General features: G+C 39.7%; 1 protein-coding gene and 1 long non-coding RNA gene across 3 annotated transcripts in view; one reads left to right on the top strand and one right to left on the bottom strand.

The window, feature by feature from the left end:
- Positions 1 to 2,986, top strand: part of arl15a (ADP-ribosylation factor-like 15a) — a 92,797-nt gene extending 89,811 nt beyond the window's left edge. For both annotated transcript variants that reach the window (XM_077600596.1, XM_077600594.1), the window contains exon 5: positions 1,080 to 2,986. In XM_077600596.1, the coding sequence (XP_077456722.1) occupies positions 1,080 to 1,232 (153 nt within the window). In that variant the 3' untranslated portion in view covers positions 1,233 to 2,986. The remainder of the gene's footprint in view (positions 1 to 1,079) is intronic.
- On the bottom strand, positions 699 to 4,803 carry LOC144074263 (uncharacterized). The gene is made up of 3 exons (XR_013300265.1): positions 4,036 to 4,803; positions 1,295 to 1,441; positions 699 to 1,215 (listed from the first exon to the last, which is right to left on the bottom strand). It is a non-coding gene; the product is annotated as an uncharacterized LOC144074263 (long non-coding RNA).
- Positions 4,804 to 21,582: the final 16,779 nt, after the last annotated feature.

Genomic DNA, 21,582 nt, shown 5'->3' with positions numbered 1-21,582 from the left:
TGATTTGAACTTGAGTCCACCTGAAGTTCTGACCCATTGTCTTTGCCACTGCACCACTGTAAAGTTGGAAGTTGTATTTATCCTTTTCATTACCTCAATAAACAATTTGAGAATTGCAACGAGTGGAATTGAACTCACTCCTGATTCCCGCCCAATGATTTTGCCAGTGGACCACAGCAACAACTAGAAGGTGAAGAATCAGAAGTCAGATTTATTCTCCGACTCTCTTAGCCTTACTTGCTATGTCATTTTTTAAAGAAAAAAAGCCTTATTATACTATGTCGTTTTTTAAGAAAAGAAGCCTTACTATACAATATCGTTTTTTAAGAAAAAAAGGCTTCCTCTACTATGTCGTTTTTCAAGAAAAAAAGCCATGCTATACTATGTCGTTTTTTAGGAAAAAAAGCCTTACTATACTATGTCGTTTTTTAAAGGAAAAAAGCCATACTATACTATGTCGTGGTCGACGGGTGTACACGTTTACGCGTGTACATATATGTGTACGCGTGTACATGTGTACGCGTGTACATATGTGTACGCGTGTACATATGTGTACGCGTGTACATATGTGTACGCGTGTATATGTATTTATGTATGTGCGTGTTTTTGTGTATATGTATATTTATATATACATATATATACATACATATATATACACATATACACATACACATATGTTTGTGTATATGTATATATACATTAATACACATGTATACGTGTATACACACATACACATACATATGTACACCTATATACATATATACATATGTACACACCTATATACATATGTACATATATACGTACATACACACATCCGCGTAAAGAAGCTAACGTTATGCAACAGAGATCAGCACACGAACCCACGTCTAAACAATTTAGCATTAAATAATCAATTGTCACTGTATGTCCTCCAATTTTTTTCCTTCCTTTATCCAAGTCTTTCCATCTCGCTGTTCAGTGATGGCCTCTTTTTTAAATCACAGAGGCCATTACCTGATTTGCTGTGTGATCAATGTGTCTTTCATCCCCGTCCCTCATGCAAAAACACGCTGTTTTCCCGTGTGTGTGTGTGCACACAGATCAAAAAGTATTTTGAGCTGGAACCGCTGGCCCGGGGCAAGCGCTGGATCCTGGACGGCAGCAGCACGGACCACGTAGACGCGGTGAAGGAAAGCTTTGCGCAGTTCATCGGCCTGCTGGAAGACAAAGACGCGCCTGTCGCCAGCATATGAAGGCGTTTATCAACGCCCAGAGACACATATGGCGTACTGCCCCTCTGTATCCGAGACCCCACCTTTTTTTCAGGACTACTTTCCAGGGGCCTTCAGAACCACGTAGAACCTCGTCGTTACGACGCTCCTGCTCCGTGTGTCGAGGCAGAGTTTGCGGTCCATAGCCTCACCCACTTTGACACTCCCGCACAAAATGGAGCCCAGCTGGTCTGTAGATAAATATAACACTTTCATTACTTATCAGGATATCCAAGTGGAAACCTTGACATTTGTTGTCAAGTGTGTAATGTACAGCGGTTACATATTAAATGAGTCAACGCCATATCTTACCTGAGCCTCGGCCACTGTACAATTATACGTCGCAAGGGCAACATACACAGTAGTGCTACTAATCCTGTGACTCTGCAAGGGCGCCAAAACGGACTTTTAGCAACGTGGGAAGCTTTGTGCTGGGAATAGTTGTTTTTATTAACACATCACACCACATGAACTCTTCTCTTAAGCCAATGACCAAGTATTAGGGGCACGGTGAAAGGGGGAAAAACACTGCCTAAAATGATCAAATGGATAAAGATGTTAATGGAATTAAAGAATTTATGACATTGTAACTGGGAGTAGGAAATTATTTGGATTTGCGATTAACTCAGATTAATCGCTTTGTCATACACACAATGCAGCACATTCACATGTAGTACATACAATATTAATTGTCATACCTAAACCCATATCTGTATCATCTCCATAGATGGTGTCCCCACAGTAAATTAAGTTGTAATGAGCTTGTAATGCTACATATAGTTAAGTAGCATATACAGTAATAGTGTATACAAGTAGCATACTTTTGATTTAGCCTAAAAAGGAAATATTTTTGTTTTGGTGGCTCTGATTATAATTCACTGATTTTCAAACTCCACACTGAAGTCTGATGATAATGAGATTAAACTAATTAATTAATATAAAATATGAGGGGGGAAAACACCATAATTGACAGGAACAAGAAATTAAATTTTATAAAGTTGCAATATGAACTCATTATCTGCCATTAACAACAGTGTATGTCCAAATTCATTTCAACTGGGAGGACAATCTGCGAATGCTTGTTTCATACCAACTGAATATATAAAAATAAGCAATCTTTAAGTAAATGCTGAGGATACTTCAAGTCTGTCATTAAAATAGGTCCAACCTAGAAAAACATGCAATCAGTCATGTTTTATTTCCACCTAACCTCATATCATTGCAACTTCAATCTATTAGTATCGTTGCCATGAAAAATGCCCCGCCCCCCACCCACCCCTTTTTTAGTGCGCCTTACCTTATCATACCTGTACATGCTCCGGTCGGACGTCATTTCAAATGTTCTCACTATGTTTCCGCATCTGAACTCACTTGATGTTATTTTTGGTTTTGTCCATTTGTCCGAATACGCCTCGTGCCGGCCTATCCAAAGTCAATTAATCAGCAGCGGCAACAGCTGCATGTGACAAGTCCCTGTCTGACAGCCTAATGCCTTCCAACTGTCTATGAAGAACCCCACTCTCCTTCAGGCTAGACCCTCACCCACCACCACTCACTCAAACACCCAATTGGTATATTGCTTTTTTTGTTTTTGTTCGGTTTTTTTTCTTCATGTCACGTACCTGGCATCAACTCGGCAACATCTACAAAGAGGCTGACTTTCACTGTTTTCTTTGCTTGTTGAAATCTTAACTCTGCTTGTTTTTCAACGTTCATTAAATTTTTGAAAATTTTAAGTACTGTACCGGCTGAATCTTTTATCTGTCCTCTGTTTATGGAACACGCAAAACATGGTAAATGATCGTACAATAAACACAAATATCATGGGCAAGCCAAATGCTAACAATGTTAACCATTTCATCCTCAAATTGCATGCATATTTCTATTATATAAATACTAATACAATTTGGGCTTGTCCTGTGAGGGGTTTAAGGTTACTTTTTTCCATTTGACCCTATCCTTTGCAACATCCTCCACTCGTCCATCCACTTTCACTACATCCATCTATCTATCTTCTCCTAGGCCCGTACTTCTAAATTATTTGCTGTTGCGCCCCCCCAGGAAGAATTAAACGTTTCAATATCTCTCCTCTGGACATGCCCAAACCATCCAACTCTGGTCTCTCTGACCTTGTCTCCAAAACACCTAACCATCACTGTCCTTCTTATGGTCTCATTCCTATCCAACCTGGTCACTCCTAAGGAGAACCTCAGGAACTTCATCTCTGGTACTTCTAGCTCCGCCTCCGAGCTACTGTCTCCAAGGGTACTCGGTCGTTTGGTCGCCGGTCGTTTGGTCGCCCGGAAGGTTATTGATAATTACCATTTAAATCGTTGCTCAAACTCCCTAAATACAAACTGCGAATTATTATTTAGTCATACTTAATGCCCTATTAATTATTAGGCTAAAGAAAAGCTCCAAATTTCCCGGACTTTTATTGTGTTTTCTTGGAGAACTTGTTAAGACCCTGACTGACGTCCCTTCCTAAGGGGACAACTCCTGTACATACAAACTCTTATACACTCACACGTCCGCTCAGTGAAACTGCTCAGGGCCATTGTTGGCTTTTATTGATGCGTAGACCGTGTTGTTTTACCTTGTTTTGTCGCCGGTCTTTTGGTCGCCCGTTGTTTGGGTCCGGGCGACCAAATGACCGGCGACCAAAAGACCGGCAACCAATAGACCGGAGACCAGACGACCGCACACGGTCTTCAAGCCTCATCACTGTCCTGTAGACCAATCTTTCCCTTCATTGTCATTGACACTCTGCTATCACATTACGCACCTGATACTTTCCTCCAGCTGCTCCAGCCTGGCTGCACAGTTCTTCAGTTCCTTTCCACAATCTCCATCAGCCAGCAATGTTGACCCAAAGTACTTGAAGTCCTCTTCCTTCTTTACAGCTCCTCTTTGTCACTTCACTGTTCGCCCCCCTGGATCTTCTAATTTACACACATGTATTTTGTTATACTCTTCAGTCAGCCCCCAGGTTCCTATTGTTTACAAACTATGAAAAGTTGTCTAAACACCCCACTTAATGAACCCTGTGAGTTTTAGTCAACTGCAAATGTTTATTTACTAGAGCAAATACACGCGGGCGTGTTTGCTTAAACCCAGCGAAGAATGCCTACCTGCCGTCGTCTTCTGGCTGCTGATAACAGATGTTACCCTGACATCCATCTTCGTACTCCAAAGCCTCCTCCCACTGTTGAGGAAACTCGTGGCTCGGGGACTAGTTATGGCATGCAGTGTCATTTTATTTACATTATCTTTGTATGTATTACAAAATGATTTTAAATACAAGTCCTCCATAAGTGTCTGAGGACTAGCAGAAAATATTTTCCACTTTTATCAAATATATACAATAAAGATTTTTAAAAATTAAATATACTGTAAAACTAATTTTCCTTGTTTTTTTAAGGCATTAAACTAAAGAATACAATTGGAAAAGCAAATGTTTACTGCTTTTCCACAATTTTTATGGAAAGGATGAAAGGAAATAAATGAAAAATGAAAGAATGTCTATTGTATTTTTCTTTTTTTTATATTTAAAATCTGCAAATAGTTATTAAAAAATACAGAACATTTATTTTTCACAAAACACCTTTTTAAATATTTTTCCTTTGATTTATTTTAAAAAGCATAAAATCATTTTTTACTGTTTTCCTGCTTTTTGAAGAAAAAAAAGAATTGTGTTAAAATTAAATTGCTGGTATTTTTCCTTTATTAAAATTATATTCGTGATTCATGTGAGAATCAACGAGTTGTCAGTCATTGATCTGTTATGTGACAATATATTATATACGGAGTCAGCTGGGATAGGCTCCAGCAACCCCCCGCGACCCTAATGAATATGAAGTGGTTCAGAAAATGAGATGAGATTATTATATTATACATATATTATAACTGTTAGGAGGCTCTTTTACGGTGGCTGAGAAGTATCAGGGCCGAGTGGATAGTCCAAACGTTTTTCAAAAAGGTTAAAACACGAATGCAAAATGTCAAAACACGAACGCCTAGTCCCAAAAATAAAAAATAGAGTGGTACCTCGACCTACGATCACCTCTACCTACGACATGCTCGAGGTACGATGAAAATTTTGTTCGAATAATTCTCCCGAGATACGATCAAAATTTCGAGATGCGAGAAAGCCAGGTGGCCATAACATGAGAGGCTGTTTATCATTGTAGCGCACTGTCTTTTTTTGCCGCATCTCTTTCGTGTATAACAGATATCTACGAGCACTGAACAATTTATTCAGACAAAGTGGGCTAGCCAATGGCACCCTTTCTCAGAATAAAACTTAATTACCCACAATCAATACGTGGGTAGGCTGAGCTGTTGCATTTCCTGTTATTCCTTCCTTATCCTTAGCTCCCGCGATCGCTCATTCAAGACTACTTCTCGTTGGCAAGTGGTCGTGCGTTATCCTATTGTGAGGACATTTGTGTGCATCCTTTTCGGAATATTTTGAAGGGAATACAACAGCAAACAGCCCATCGATAGCAAACGTGAGGGTGGAGGTGTGGCAAACAGCTAACCCGGCCAGCACGAAGGTAAAAAAATAAATAAAACAAAATTAGAATTCAGTTTTGTGTAAAGTTACATTAAACGTATGTTTGAGTGTCTGTATATATTAATCCAAGTTAATTTAAATGTGTTCGTTACGAGTGCGTTGTCGTGGAAAGTCCCCCCGAACCAACCCCCCGCCCTCTCTGTGCGTCTCTATCCTGTCGGTGAAATCCGCCCAATTTTAGTTATATTAAACACATTTTATTACTATAAACCACTAGTTATGTGTTACTTTGTTAATAGATGGCAAATTAGAAGAAATAAAACATTTTTCCCAATCCAATATCCTGTTTTTGGTGTTTTTTCAGAGGGTTGGAACTAATTAATTTGTTTTTAATTCATTTCAATGGGAAACGTTCGCTCGAGTTACGAAAAGCTCGACATACGATCTCAGTCCCGGAACGGATTAAGATCGTATGTCGAGGTACCACTGTAAATAAATAAATACAAATTGGCCAAAGTACGAACGCATTTAGCCAAACAATTGGGATTCGCATTGTGGGTAATTGCATTCGTGCTTTGGCCAATTTGCATGTTATTTTCTTTTCTTTTTTGGACTAAGCACTTGCCCCGACACTTCTTGGCCACCGTCCTCTTCTCATTCGTCGGCTGTGAATTTACAACCAAAGTTAATTCCCTGCCAAATCTCCCGGTTCAAATGGTATGGACGTTTATCACTGTTAATGGCAGCCAACGAGTCAGTTAAGTAGGCCTCATTCCCAAACACAATCCCCCTACATAGTCAGTTCAGACTATTTTTTTTCTCCCCCGAGAGGCTTCCTGTCCTCTGCGTGATCTTTGCGCGAATCCACCACTCAGCGCTGTAAAAGTCATTAATGCCTGATTGACTCTTAATGAGTTGAACTTTGAACCGCTTCACACAAGTCATAGCCGTCCGTCTCTGTTGGCTCCCATTTACAGTACGCGCGTGCTTCAAAGCAGCCTCTGCGCCTTATTTGGACCGTAGAGCTGCTTGACATTTGGAACGAACAATCGGTACTCTGGAGGAACGGTTAAGGATTCATCCCTCAGCGCGTCTTGTTATGTTTAAAAATGCAAACGCGTTCCTTTTAGAACACGCGTAGCAACTCTGCGTCTAAAGGGGAACACTTGGAATATTTACGAAGGGGAGGGCTCACCCTTAAACACTTTACAGGACACTCATTTTAGTGTCGTTGGCGATGATAGACGTCCAATTATCCTTCTGCTGTGAATTTCTACGAGTTTATGACCAAATCCGTTCGCATTTCCGTCCAAGTAAGTCTATGACATTAAAAAAAAAAAACTTTTGTTATTGGAGGCCGTAAGATTTTTTTGTTTTTTGTTTAATTGTATTATTTATTTTTCAATTATCATTTTATCAACCCTTTTGGGGGCAGAGTGACTATCTTTCCAAAAGTTATCATTAGCTAATATCATTCTGTGCCAGCTCAGGTCACAGAGAATGTGCTGTGGTAGTTATTAAAAAAGAATTGATATTGAAAAAAAAAATTGATATTGAAAACGGCTATTGACAACAATGGACGTCCATTTCATTTCAACTGGGAGCGGCTGGAAGGGATCCTGTTAATGGCAGGCAAAGTATTAAAATATGTGATTTATGCAACAAATAAATAAAATTCTCAGAGCAAAATACACACGAGATGCACTGATTTGAATTTTAAATTTGACTTTTAAGTTTCATTTTCAATCTTTCTTTCCTTTTAAATAATTTATATTTCTATTACTCCTGGCTTTTTTTAAATTGAATTTTTTCCATTCTTTTTTATTACAATTTAAAATTATTCATAAAATTGTTTTCTGTCTATTGAAAAATTGGCTGTCAAATGGGACCCGCAAAATATTGTCCCTTGGGCTGCAAGTTTAAGATCCTTGGCTTATATGAATGCAATTAAAAAAATGTTAATCCTAATTTGTGCATGAAATGGTTACTTTATGAATGTATTCATACAAATATTTATTTTAAAAAGAATTAAGGCACCATGGTCACAAAATTTTACATATTAAATTATTAAATCTTGTCAAGGAATATTTTAAAAAAGCAATTATCAAGACGCGCACAGGTTTATATCTGTTGAAATTGTACAATATAAATCCATTTTGTTTTGGTTTGCTTCTGCATAGTTGAAACTGACTATGTAATCGAAGGTAAGGATTCCAGCAAAGGGCGTAAAAGCCAATAGAAAGCAGTAAGCTGGTTGACTTGATTGTGCAAGAGTTAGAATATTAAAATAAAAGTGGGTCAGAGGAGGAAGATTCTACGTTTGCCACACGTCATTTGTCACTGGTCCAAGAAGTCTTGAGTCAAATCTTTTGATTAAAAAAAAAATCTCCAAGCTACTCCGATTTCCTCCCGCAAACGTATGCTAGAAATTGTCCATAGGCATGAGTGTTCGTAATTGGCGGTTTGCTCTGTGATTGGCTGGAAACCCATTCCAGGTGTTACATGTCTACTTCCGATAGTTGGCTGGGATAGGCTCCAGCAACGCTGTTAGAATACTGCATTTACTCAAATATAAGCCGCACCCTTAAAATTGCCTTAAAATTGTTGAATTATACAATTTCTCACGAATAAGCCACCCCCTGATTCACAATTTCCACCTCCATATTCATGGTTTTAATAGGAAGTACAAATGTGTTACTTTGAAGGGAAAATCTTAAGAAAAATCATCGCACATGGTATTTCTGAGAAACTATGAATCAAAAGCACATTATTAGCGTCAATATCATAAGGAAGGTAATATGCCTGTCTTTGTAAATGCAAAATATCAAATTATTCAATTGGAAAAAATAAATATGTCTATCTTGATGAGAACCTAATGCATTTTAAAGACAGAAATTACAATTATGTTACCCGAGGTTTAAGATGTTGTGGCGGCCAAATTGCTTTTAATCTCGATTTTTTTCAATGGTTCATATTACTGCAACAGTTGTCACTTTCGATCAAGAAATAAAAAGAATGTTGTTTTATTTCATAATCACAAATGGAGAAATCATTTCCTTTAAAAAAGGAGGTAACGTAAGCACAACCAGGAACTGTGTCCATAGCGGTATAGTGTTCAACAAGTCTCTGGGTGCAATAATAGCATGGGATACACATTACGCAGGTATCAAGGCTGATATTTTAATGATCGACCGCAAGACCTTCGATCAACCTTAACAACTATTGGGTTGTGCTAACAAGGTAAAAGCTACGAACACATCTATCAAGGCTACTCGCGTCTGGCCAGTCAGAGCACGTTTAACTAGGTAAGACGGCGGCGCCCTAGGTAAGATGGCGACGCCCTAAGCGAGCAGTGACAAGCACAAGTGAGTTTTTTCACGTTTTTTTCTTGAATTTCATTCATAGACGTCAAAATAAATTTTGTTTAGCGTTTTATCTGTTTATCTTTTTTTCTATCTTGAAATAAATGACCGTATCGGCCACATTGCCTATAGCGTCATGGCGTCATGGCGTTATGCCATTTCGTCTTAGTCACCTTGCAGTTTAGTGCATGTCAACTTTTTATGCGCATGTAAGCCGTACTCTCGATTCAGTCATTTTTTGTCCGACAAATGCGGCTTATATGCGAGTAAGTACGGAAAGTGGGATGGAAAAGTAAATAATTAAATACAATTACTTGGTTGTAGAATGAACGCAGACCTTAAGATGCATCCTTGCCAAGTTACATTTTCCAAAATGACTATTTGCTCTTTCTACCCCAGCAAGATTTCCTAACTACATGTTAATTTTGCACTAAATTGACCTCCGTCCGCAAATTCAAATTTGATCGCGTGTCAAAAGACTGCAAGTGCCCCCAATGCCGCGTTTATCCTTGGCCAACTGAATGTCTCGTGATGTTTTTCTACATCCTTGTTTGTCCTGCTGTCTAAATGTGTGTGCGTCTTTTCTCTCCACGTGTCCCCAGTGCGGATGCAAACCCACATCCCAGGTGGGTCCCCCCACCCACCTTTTGCCCCCTTGGTTCCCCGCCACATCAAAACAAGAGCAGGGAGAGCGGCCCTCTTGCTTTTCAGGCAAACATCACTCACTTTCTTTGTTGTCTGAGGCACGGGGGGCACGGCGGTTTATCTCCCAAAGCAACTGCCCCCGACTCCCCCCCCAGCTATCGCCTTGCAATCGTCCGTCGCTAAAAGCAAACGTCCGTCAAAGCCGGGGCGACGCATTCCTCGGAAAGGTCAATTAACGGCAGCCGCAGCTGTGAAATGGACTCGGGCGTTGGCCATTTTCATCTTCAAAATGGCACTCGCCACCCTCAAGCAAGGACACCTGACCAATCTTCAACACTTCACGTTAATGGGGATGCCCCCAGCCCGATTATTTGCCGCCATTCTAATTATTCTCCTAAAAAGGTGACATTTAATCTCTTAAATCATTGGTGGCGCTAGACGTCCCACCCATTTCGACTCCCGGTGAAAACAGATGGGGCGTCTAGCGCCATCGATGGCACTGAAACATGAGCATTCGGAGCCAGTTTCCTGTTTTAAATGAAGTAGAACGCTGCCTTAATTTCTTGTAAGTCACTTTTCTGTACCATGAAAGAAACAGAAGTTAAAAGATGCTAGAGGAAAATTCCGAAACAGTACAAAAGAAATAGATTAGATTCAGATTATTGAATGAAAATGAACCTCAATGATTTCTTTTGCTAGAAAAAAAAACTAGATATGAACATTAACATATCTCTTCAGAACTCCACCTCCCATATATATCCACTATAGCGGCATGCCTAGATTTCATGGCAACGACATTTCTTTAAAAAAAAAAACAGGAAAAAAAATGTTGCGCTATCAACAGCAAGGAATGAGTTTAAAAAATATATACATTTGCTTTAGATTGGGGGGGTTTGCTTCAATTTTTTAACTCTGACATTTTATTTTTAGACAATATCGCCCAGTCCTAGTTTTAATGAACATTTTCCTGTATTGTATTTCACAGTGATTGATAGTTTGAGCACTTTAGTCTTTAAAAAGGAATAGATTCTTCACTCTTGTTTTAAATTTAATTGTAAACAGTTATTGAGATTCTGTGAGAACAGCTCACAATTTTATTAGTTTCACTTTTGTACTGTACCAAGTAAACCAGATATTGTTTAAAAGTAAATATCAAAAAATCTAACAAAAACCTTTAACTATACATATTTTTCTAACCCCCAATTTTCACAATAGCATATTAAAGGTTGAACTTTTTTGGGGTGGCAGAGGTCACTAATATGGACAGCTATTCAAACATTGAGATCTATAACCCCTGCAATGACACTCTATAAAATAATAGTTTTGCTTTCCAAAATAGCTTACAAAAAATGACGTTCAAGTGATGTCCCAATCAAATAATATGCACCTGTAAACTTTTTTTCTATAGTATCTCAAGGACAGTCCCTTAGACACCCCTCTTGCCCAGTAGCTCTTGACCCATGTAGGCAGGTGATTGTGTCCAAGGGGAGGGTAGACGGGGGGTCTTTTATGAGCGTGACCCTAACATGGCCGTCTCGACCAGTCTAGACTCTGAAGTCCCTGTCCTGCTGCTGCCCATCAGACTGTGACTTTTTACAAGTCCCAAAACAAAAGAGAGGGCGCGGCCTAGTGTAGCGCCGTCATCAACACGTCAACTATACCAAAAGCTCCTGCTCCATTAATTTGACGGCAGAGAACGCCAGGTGTCTGTTGGGGGTGGGCCATTAAGTCTGCCAACTAGAGTTGCCATAATCAATCGACATCTAATCAACTACGAAACGAATTTTGATGGTCAATGAATCTTTTAGTGACATTGATGCCCTCAAGATTTGATTGAAATTGAGCCTCTCAATTCAATACGATTTGATTCCAGTGTAACTGGCAGGGTTTTGTTTTCTTTTAAAAACAAACATTAAAATGTTTATTTTTAATTTTTATTCCTTCAAATTCATTTTTATATTCTATTTATTTAAAAAAATGAAAAAAAGGGGAGGGCAAGTCTCATTTTTGTTTGTAGTTGAAAAAGGAAAAATGTAAATAGTCAGTGTACAGTGGTACCTCGACATACGAGTGTCCCGACATACGAGCAATTTGAGATACAAGTAAAATTTTGAGCAAATATTTATCTTGAGATACTAGACAAATTCCGATATACGAGCAGACAGCGGACGCGAGAGGCTGCTCATAAGAACATCATGGCCACTGTCTCTCTCCCCGCAACTCCCTCATGTAATGTCTCTGCGAGCACTGGGCGGAGCATTACATTTTTTCAGTGTTTTTTCCCCGTTAGTCAGTGCGAATGGCGTATATACTACTTCTCGTTGGCAAGTGGTCATGCGCTGTCTTATTGTGAGGACATTTGTGTGCATCATTTTGGGAATATTTTGAAGGTAAGACAAAAGCAAATAACCCTCGATAAGTTGCATCTGAAAGTCAGGGTGGAGGCGGGGCAAATAGAGCCAACCCGGGAGAAGAAAGGTATCAAAATTTAAAACAAAATTAGAATTAAGTTTAGTGTAAGGTTAGATTACATTTATTTTTGAGTGTGTCTGCATCGTGATCAAAGTTCATTTAAATTTGTTTATGCTATGTTACGAGCGAGTTGCCGTGCAAAAAGAACGAATTAATTTGTTTTTAGTTCATTTCTACGGGAAACGTTCGTTTGCGTTACAAGAAAATCGACATACGAGCTCAGTCCGGGAACGCATTAAGCTCGTATCTCGAGGTACCACTGTATTTTGATTTGATTATTTAATCATTATTACTTAAAAAACAGTACTAGTAAAGAATAGTACAGTACAAACTTCCATCTAAGCAGACACATTCAAAGCATCACCAAACTATTTCTGACCTTTGCCCCTCTTGTTTCTCATCCTACCACCTACCCTGCAAATTTATAAATAGGCTAATTCAATATCACATTATAGCAACATTCCTTTTCTGCCCTTTGACCTAAAAAGTTAATACATTTGGACCCGAGATCTGAACCACAGTGTCCACACCGATAGTGTGCAGTGCTTCCCCGTAAGAATTCCTATCCCTGCTTCAACTTACATTTAAATGACGACAAGAGAACATTTTTAACAAGCCGCGGCCTCCCGTGATTTTTCATAACACGCCGGCGGTGAATAAAGTTCTACTATCAAGCTGTAGCTGGTTAACTGTCGCTCATAAACACAACTTTTGCAGCTGATTTTGACGCGTGCATGTTGCCACGTGGAGCCGGGCCAGACGCTGTAGGTGGATTAGCTCATTGAATCCAAACAGTTTACAGCTGAGCACACTCTGGGCAGGTTTGCACGTCCCCGCAATACAAACGAGGGGGGGAAAAGAACCAAAGGAAAAAACAACAAGGCGTCTTTGGCGGGAGACAACGGAGTAAACGCTGGAGCGGCTCGGAGAAAGAACACCTGTGCCCGCCTCGTGCCGCCAAAGTGGGCCGTGAATCGGCCATTAAGCCTGGAGCTGCGTCCGTAAATAGCGTTTAAGGTGGTTGGGAGATTAGGCCGAAAAGTCACACGGGTCACAGAAGTGACCTGCGCGCCACACGTGTTGCTCAAGTGTGAGAGAATGCTGTGTTTTGATCACATGATGATCACGTGTTTACTGCTGGGCTCAGGATGGAGACCAAACATCCTCTAATGGGATGAGCAGTACAAAGAGCCCAGAAGAAAAGAAAAGAAAAGAAACCAGACCACCTCTTGGTTGTCATTACAGCTGCTGTGATGATCAAGATGATCAAACTATCAGGGTTGCTAAGCAATTGTTTTTGTTTCTCTTTCAAAACATTATTTCTTTAAATGTGTGTTTAATTTAGAGCACATTGTTTTTAAAAGAACTGAATATTCTATTTACAAAAAAATAGCTTAGACTTCACTTATTGTTTTATTTATCAAATTCCATTGTTTTCTAATTGGCATGTTAATTACTAAGAATAAAATATTTAGTTCCTGTCACTATTTGTTTTATTCTATTGTTAAAAAGTTCCCATTTTTGGGAGGTCAGCAGTCTGTTCTCTTTGTAATGAATGGAATTTAGATGTTTGCAATTATTTGTATAATAGAAATAATCCAGTTCCACAGCTTTATGTTATTCAGTCTAACTTTTCTCCTCACGGTTTTCGTTACTATACATGCATTCAATTTAAATTAGAGCCTAGAGTTAGATTAATCAATTTTAAACTTAAATTCAAAAGATGAACAATTTCAAGTTATCGGAAAATATCCTAGGTTTTTGCACAAAACATTTCACTCTTGTAATTGGGGGAAAAAGTAAGACCAAAATCTTCAGCTCAGTTCAAAAGCATCGGACGTCTATCGTCGTCAATAGCTTTGAAATATGCTAATTCTCTACCAGCCCTCCCAGTTCAACTAGATGAGCCGTCCATTGCCCCTCCCGCCTCACATACGCAAGATTAAGTAGCAAAAGTGACATCCAAGACCAATCGGGCCACCCAAGAGAAGTGCAAGCGGCGGAAAGACTGTCAGAACCCCCTTCGGCCACATTAATCTTCAAGCCTTTCCCGCTCTGCCAAGTCACATCTCCTTCAAACGGCGGCGGAGTGAACTTTTCCCGCCCCTGCGCTCCGAGCATCGCCATCAATTAACTCTTTGGAGACAATTCATCCTTGCCCGACGTGGCCCGGACCGCTTTAAACACGTGCGCTTAAATGGATGACTTTTCCAGATTCCGCAAGACTCGCGTGTCATTCGGTGGCGAGTGAAGAAATGTCGCTCGGGAGATGTCTGCAGGTTTAACCCTTTCTTGCACAATTTAAGATTGTTTTGAACCAAGAAAGTGCACTCATTCAATTATTGGAAGCCACTGATGGCGCTAGACGTCCAACGCATTTTTATTGGCAGGTTTTGTCAGTGATCTACCGCAGTCAATTGCATCTAAAGTGTTCACAATAAATATTTTCCCTTTGAGTTTTTTTAAACCTTAATTTAGATGTTTTCAAGTTAAAACAAAAACCGGAAGGAAAAACTGCAAATAAGATATTTTTTAATAAGATTTTAAATTAAAAAAAACATTAAACAGCCTCATTTCTAAAATGTTTAATTTATAAAATTGTATGGATAAAAAAGATGAGAGGAAATCTCATTTTATAAAAAAAGTTTATTATTATTAGTATTATTATTAGTATTAGTATTATTAGTGTTAGGATTATTAGTATTAGTATTATTAGTATTATTAATATTAGTAGTAGTATTTATTTGTTGCTTTTTATGGTAACATGACATATGAGCATTAAGCCAGGCTTCCCAGTTTAAAAGGATTGGACATCTATCACTGTCGATTGCAGGCAGCAAGTTAAGTCGTCTTATCTTAACATTTTCAGTTTACAATATAGGACTTGCTAAAAGAGCTACTAATAGTCAAAATAGCAAGGTACTTCAGTAAAGTTAGGATTTTTTTTTTTTTTTTTTTTTTTTTTACAGTGCACCATACCACAAAAATATCCATTCGACAGCTTGTGGGGTAATGATACATTGATCTAAATCAATACATGGTACCAACCATGGTGGAGTGAAGAACTCATGATGAGTTCAAAGTATAATGAGAAGATTTTTTGGAAGGAGGGGCAAGACGCATTTGTTCCATCCAACCTGATATCGGAGTGAATGGGAAAGCAGCACAGGCGGCTAAATGGTGGAACATGAGTGTGTAATGCAGCGAATGCCTTTGGTCCCAGGAGAGGGCCTTCCCCTGCTCAACACAAGGCCAAGAAAAGAGGGGGCACGTAGCGCCATCTGAGGCGAACGACCCCAACTTTGAAGACACTGGAAATCAAGCATCATACCTCAGATCATTCCTACTGGTCCCAATCCATTTTGATTTAACAGGCTAGATATCAAGTGAATGAATTAATGATTGCCCCCCGTGTTATTCACTTAACAATTGGGGGTTGACATGGTTAGTTTGTAGTAAGCAGTTTTATAGCATCTCCCAGCTGTTTGGGCCAATTACATGCCAAGTGGAATGGATAATAAAATACTTTGCCAGCCTTTGACTTCATACTAATGAGCACATGCTACACGCATACATCATATGTGGGGAATCTCGTACTGGCTGTGATATTCACACATATTTATAACATGTGTGTACATACACTTTTTTTAAGGTTGATTTTTTTCCACACGAGGGTCAAAAAAATCAATTACATATAAATATTATCTTTAACCTCCTAGGACCTGTCGTCCACGTGTGGACATCACATTTTTGGTTGTCACAAGACTACAATGCTACATTTTGGACTACAAGGGCCTGGCATCCACTTATGATGTGGACATCATTTTTCTCAGAAACCACATCATGTAAAAAGATCATTATTTGTTTGAGGTCCCAAATATCAAAGAGAAAATAAAAACCCATGCCGGGCAAGAGTCTGGGTCTTAGGAGGTTAAGTTTTAAATGATCATATCAATTAACAATTAGTCAAGCATGGCACTTTAACCAGCCCGAGCGAGCAGTGACGGGAATGTGAGTTTTTTCACGTTTTACGCAAGATACGCAAGTTTTTTCTTGAATTTCATTAATAGACGTAAAAATAAATTTTGTTTAGCATTTTATGGGTTTATCTTTTCTTTATTTTGCCGCATTGTCTTGCGTCATAACGTGACGGCAACATTGCGTCGTGACGGCGCCATTGCGGCATGACGTCACGGTGCCATTGCGGCATGACATCACGGCGCCATTGCGTCACGATGTCATTGTGTCGTCAACTTGCGGTTTCGTGCATGTCGTGTTTTCATGCGCCTGTAAGCCGTACCCTCGATAAAGTCATAATTTTTTTCTCCGACAAAAGTGGCTTATATGCGAGTGAATATGGTACCCCAAAAATTTCAGTTGTTCAGGTTCGTAACCTCAGAGGTGATGTTCAGTAACTTAAAAAAACGACCTACTTTTTGATAAATTTCGCAATATAGCAAGCACCTGTCTGTTCCCTTATATATGGTATGCTTTCTATTATTTTTTTTAATAGCAGTTTTAATTGCTGATGTGGACAAAATGCAAAAAAAGGAAAAAACATTGCCCAAAAAAATGGGAAGAATGAAAATAATTTGATGCAAGTTTGTTGGCTACTTAAATTACATTAAAATACTTTTCTATACACGTTTTACTTTTGTAATATACCAACATTGGCCATATTAGTACTGTATCAACCTGACTGCAACCACCACCACAACAACAAAATACAGTCAGTCAGTCATTTACACATTTACAGAGTAAATCACTACTTTTATTTATTCATTCAGCCAATCGCAGGGCACAAGGCGACGGACAACCAACATTCCATCTAAAATGCAGTCCTGTGTGATTGTACACTGGTCTTACACTCTCAGCGCACAAGAAAGCCTATCCAATGCAGTCAACACACTGCAAATAAACCACATAACATTTTTCTGTATCATTTTGCTGTGTAATTCAGTGAGTGACAGGTGTCAAGCCAATCCCGGCATTGACAGAACTTGCGCACGTACAGTGCAGCGGAGTTAAGTGGCGCTAAGTCTACTTGAGTGAATGTGAAGCGTCGATTCTATGGACTAAATGGAAGCTGAACTACCTCAAGCGATACATTCAACAGAAAAGTCATTTGAATGAAAATGAGAAGCACTTCTGATGTTGCTCACACTGGTCCTCGGTGTGTTCAGGGAAGCTGTCTGTATGCCCAGAGGTGAAAAATTAGAGGGAACATTGCGGAAAACCATTCACCCACACACTAATTTCTAGGGGCAATTTAGAGTGATCAAGCAGCCTACCTTGCTTGTTTTTGGGATGTGGGAGTACACTGGAGTACCTCGAGAAAACCCACGCAAGCCCAGGGAAAACATGCAAACTCCACACAGGAAAGTCTGGACCTGGGATCGAACCCTCAGCCTCGGAACTGTGAAGCTGATGCGCTAACCTCTAGTTCACCGGCCCACCGGCGGCCAGCATCACTTCTTTTAAATTTCATACAAAGTATACTTTACCACCCCTAATAACAGTATGTATTATTGTGGGAGCTTTCCACTATTACAGGATACAGAATGAGTTCACAATGAAAATTTTCATTTGTGAGTGAGTTCACATTGCACCTACTTTGAACAACTGTGCACATGGCCATCTGGTCCTAATGAGGACGATGTCCAATCCAAGCGCTCATTGCGCATACATTCGTGCACTTATAACGCTTTCAACTTTTACGAAGCCCATTTTTCCCTCTGTGCCGCTTCTCGCCGAATGCCTTTGAAAAGGCTAACAGCAACACATTGCTGTCATTCATGGCCCGCCGACCTCATCGGACCATTACACTCATATCACATCGGTGCCTTTGATGCACCCGGTGACAAAACAACATAAATAGCGAGCACAAGGCTGTGAAAGATTTGCAACACAGTGCGTTAATTAACGAAGGCTTATACCAATTAGGCGCCCACGGCTGGTATGTGAACGTCGGTGCAGTCACGCAGAGTGGGACGAGGCCGCAGAGTAACGCCACTGTTTACGGAACACAAAGGCCGCAAACAAGCCGGTCCTGCGCCAAGTGTTAAGCCCCACTTTCAGACCTTATGAGAATGTGTTTTGCTACATTAAAGGACATACATAAAAGTTAAATCAAATGCTTGCTTTTGCTCACATTTTAAAGAAACTGAACTTAACTCAAACTTACAGTTTCCATTTGAGGCCGTGAATTTGAATCTACCAACTCCTGTACATTCTGGACAATAAGGTTATGTGCACAGCAAGGTAAGATTCAAATTTTGATGTTTTATTTGGTATAACTGAACATTTTGCAAAGACATAGGTGACTTGTTGTGTGAAGGCAAGGCATCCAAGATAGCTCACACATGCAGACCGTAAAATATTGTCACATGTCCCAGGGTTTATTAACATATGGCAAGGTCTCGCAATCACGCTTTTATAGTAACTTGTAGTGACCTATGTCATTTGTTGAGGATGCACAAAGGGGGCAATACGTATTTGGTCAGCCCACAATTGTTTTAGTCCTCCCACTTAAAAATATGCGAGAGGCCTGTACTTTTCATTATAGGTGTACCGTATTTTCACGACTATAAGGCGCACTAAAAAGTCTAAAATTTTCTCCAAAATAGACAGGGCGCCTTATAATGCGGAGCGCCGTGTGTATGCTTCAAAGCCTGACTGAGAGCACTTCTTGTCGACACGCTTCTTATATAGAGAGATGGCGGACGTGGGTGGGGTCAGGCTTGCGGAGGGTGTGTGTGAAAAGACGCTAAAGGCACGCCTCTACTAGGTACCCGTACATAGTGTGGGCATGTGCTTTATTGCATAACAATTTCGGTTTGGTTTCTAAGGCCCCCCGAAAATGAATAATACAAATAGACACGCTTACGAAGCTCAGTTCAAACTTCAAGCCATCAATTATGCAGGGGAACATGGGAATAGAGCAGCCACGAGAGAATTTTAGATCAACGAATCCATGGTTAGCAAATGGAGGAAGCAGGAGAACGAGCTTCGCCAAGTCAAGAAGAAGAAGCCGAGTTGATTTGCGACTCCAAGCGTGCCCATCTCACAGCAACGGTGAAAAACCAAGTCACGAAAATTAACTCTGAGCTTGCCATCATTCCCCGAGGCTTAACTAAAGAATTCCAAACGCTGGACATCGGCATCAACCGGGCGTTCAAAGCAAAGTTGCAAGCGCCATGGAAATAATGGATGATAGGTGGCGAACACAGCTTTACGAAGGGTGGCAGGCAGCGCCGGGCTAGTTACACCACTATTTGCGAATGGATTGTGGCCGCTTGGACTAACGTGTCTGCTTGCACTGTTGTTCAAGCTTTTGTCAAAGCCGGCATCATTTCTGTGTAGCCACATGGCAATGTGAGTGACTCCGACAACGAAGAGAGGGAACCTGGCGTTTTTTTTATGAATCATCTGGACAATTGTTCAATTCGGACACAGAAAATGAGGACTTTGATGGATTTGTGTGTGATGATTGATCAAAAAACGGGAGTACAATGTAATATGGCTAAATAAATTACAACCAAACTCAGTTTTGCTTCCGTTGCCTTTTTAAAAACATGTTTTTAGCATTTGTCCATATGTTTAAGCTGGTGTATGTTTTGCCATGCCTGGCTGCGTTTATTAGTGCGATGCACCTTGTGTGTCAAATACAGAAATAGCACTTGTTACTGAGACTGCGCCTTTAAATGCGGTGCACCATATAGTCGTGAAAATACGGTACTTCAACTATGAGGGAGAAAATGAGGATCAATTTGACACTTTTTTGAGTTTGTTTGTAAATGATGATAGAAAATAAGTATTTGGTCAATAACAAAAGTCAATTACAATACTGATTATATACCCTTTGTTGGCAATAACAGAAGAAACATCCCCAGGTTTTCACACACGTTTACTTGTATTCTGCCCTATTCCTCTATTCAGATATCTTATCCAGAGCAGGCATGTTTTGGGGTTGTCTTTGAGCGACAGGGACTTTCAACTCCCTCCAAAGATTTTCTATGGGTTTGAGATCTGGAGAATGGCTTGACCACTCAAAGACCTTGAAATGCTTTTTTGGAAGCCACTCCATTTCCCGAGTGGTGTGTCCTCGGCATCATTGTCATGTTGAAAGACCGAAGCACGTTTCATCTTCATTACCCTTGCTGATGGAAGGAGGTTCTCATTCAAAAACTGACAATAGTTTGCCTCATTCATTCTCCCCTTTACACATATCATTCGTCCTGCCCCCTTTGCTGAGAAACAGCCCCAAAGCATTAGGTTTCCTCCTCCATGTTTAACAGTTGGTATAGTAGTGTTCTTTGGATGCATCCCAGCGTTCTTTCTCCTCGAGACACGATGAGTAGGGTTGTTAAAAAATAATTCATTTTGCTTTCATTGGAGTATATGACTCAACTCTCAGTCAAGACAGTTTAAGGCTCTAGACACGTCTCTTTTATACTGATAACAATTTTATAATGGGTATCGTTAATACAGGTATGAGTGAAGGACAAAATAATGTTTTACAGAATTAGTTACAGGTGTGAGATCCTGGAATCTGGCTTGTTTGTTATTGACCAAATACTTATTTTTTTACCATACCACTGAATTGACCTGCATTGAGCTGCAACTCTCAAGTTTCCAGTTGTTCAAAAGTGATACTGAAAATAAAAACGAGAATGGATCTGGTCGTTAATTTGTTTAAGCAATAGTTGTCTGAATAAATATTCACATGAATATCTCTTTTGCCCTGCCTTCCATTTTATTTTTTTACTATAATGTGTAACTTTTGTTTCTTGGTCACTGATAATATAACATTTCCTGCATAATACATTGCAACAATTGTTTTTGTCTTACATTTGGCATTTTTCTGCTTAGTCCCAAAAAGGGTATTTATTCTAAAAACGTTGCATTTACACACATACAAGGCCATCCATATTTAGGCCATTCCACACTCCGGAAGGAAAAAAAATGACTACACAGTAATCCCTTGATTATTGCGTCTTTACTTATTGCGAATTCACTACTTTGCGATTTTTCCCCCGCTATTAATTATTTTTTATTTTAAGTTCATAAAAATGTGAAAATCCACGCTGAAACTCTTGCTACGGAGTCAGCACTGAAGAAAATAAAAAATACAAATAAAAAAAGTTATAATGGGGTGAACCAATTATACTTTTTCGATTATTGTGGTCTCATTGTCTGGTCCTCATTAACCGCGATATTCGAGTGATTACTGTAACGGCCTTTAGCTCAACAGTTGATAAGTGTCGGCAGCGAATGAGCAAACGTTTTAATGGTTTGGACACCTACTGGTGATGAACTAATCTAAATTCACAGCAGA

This window comes from Stigmatopora argus, chromosome 5 (genome assembly GCF_051989625.1).
Source record: "Stigmatopora argus isolate UIUO_Sarg chromosome 5, RoL_Sarg_1.0, whole genome shotgun sequence".
Classification (NCBI taxonomy): Eukaryota; Metazoa; Chordata; class Actinopteri; order Syngnathiformes; family Syngnathidae; genus Stigmatopora; species Stigmatopora argus.
The sequence above is the reverse complement of the archived record's forward strand: the minus strand, read 5'-3'. Positions and strand labels throughout refer to the sequence as shown.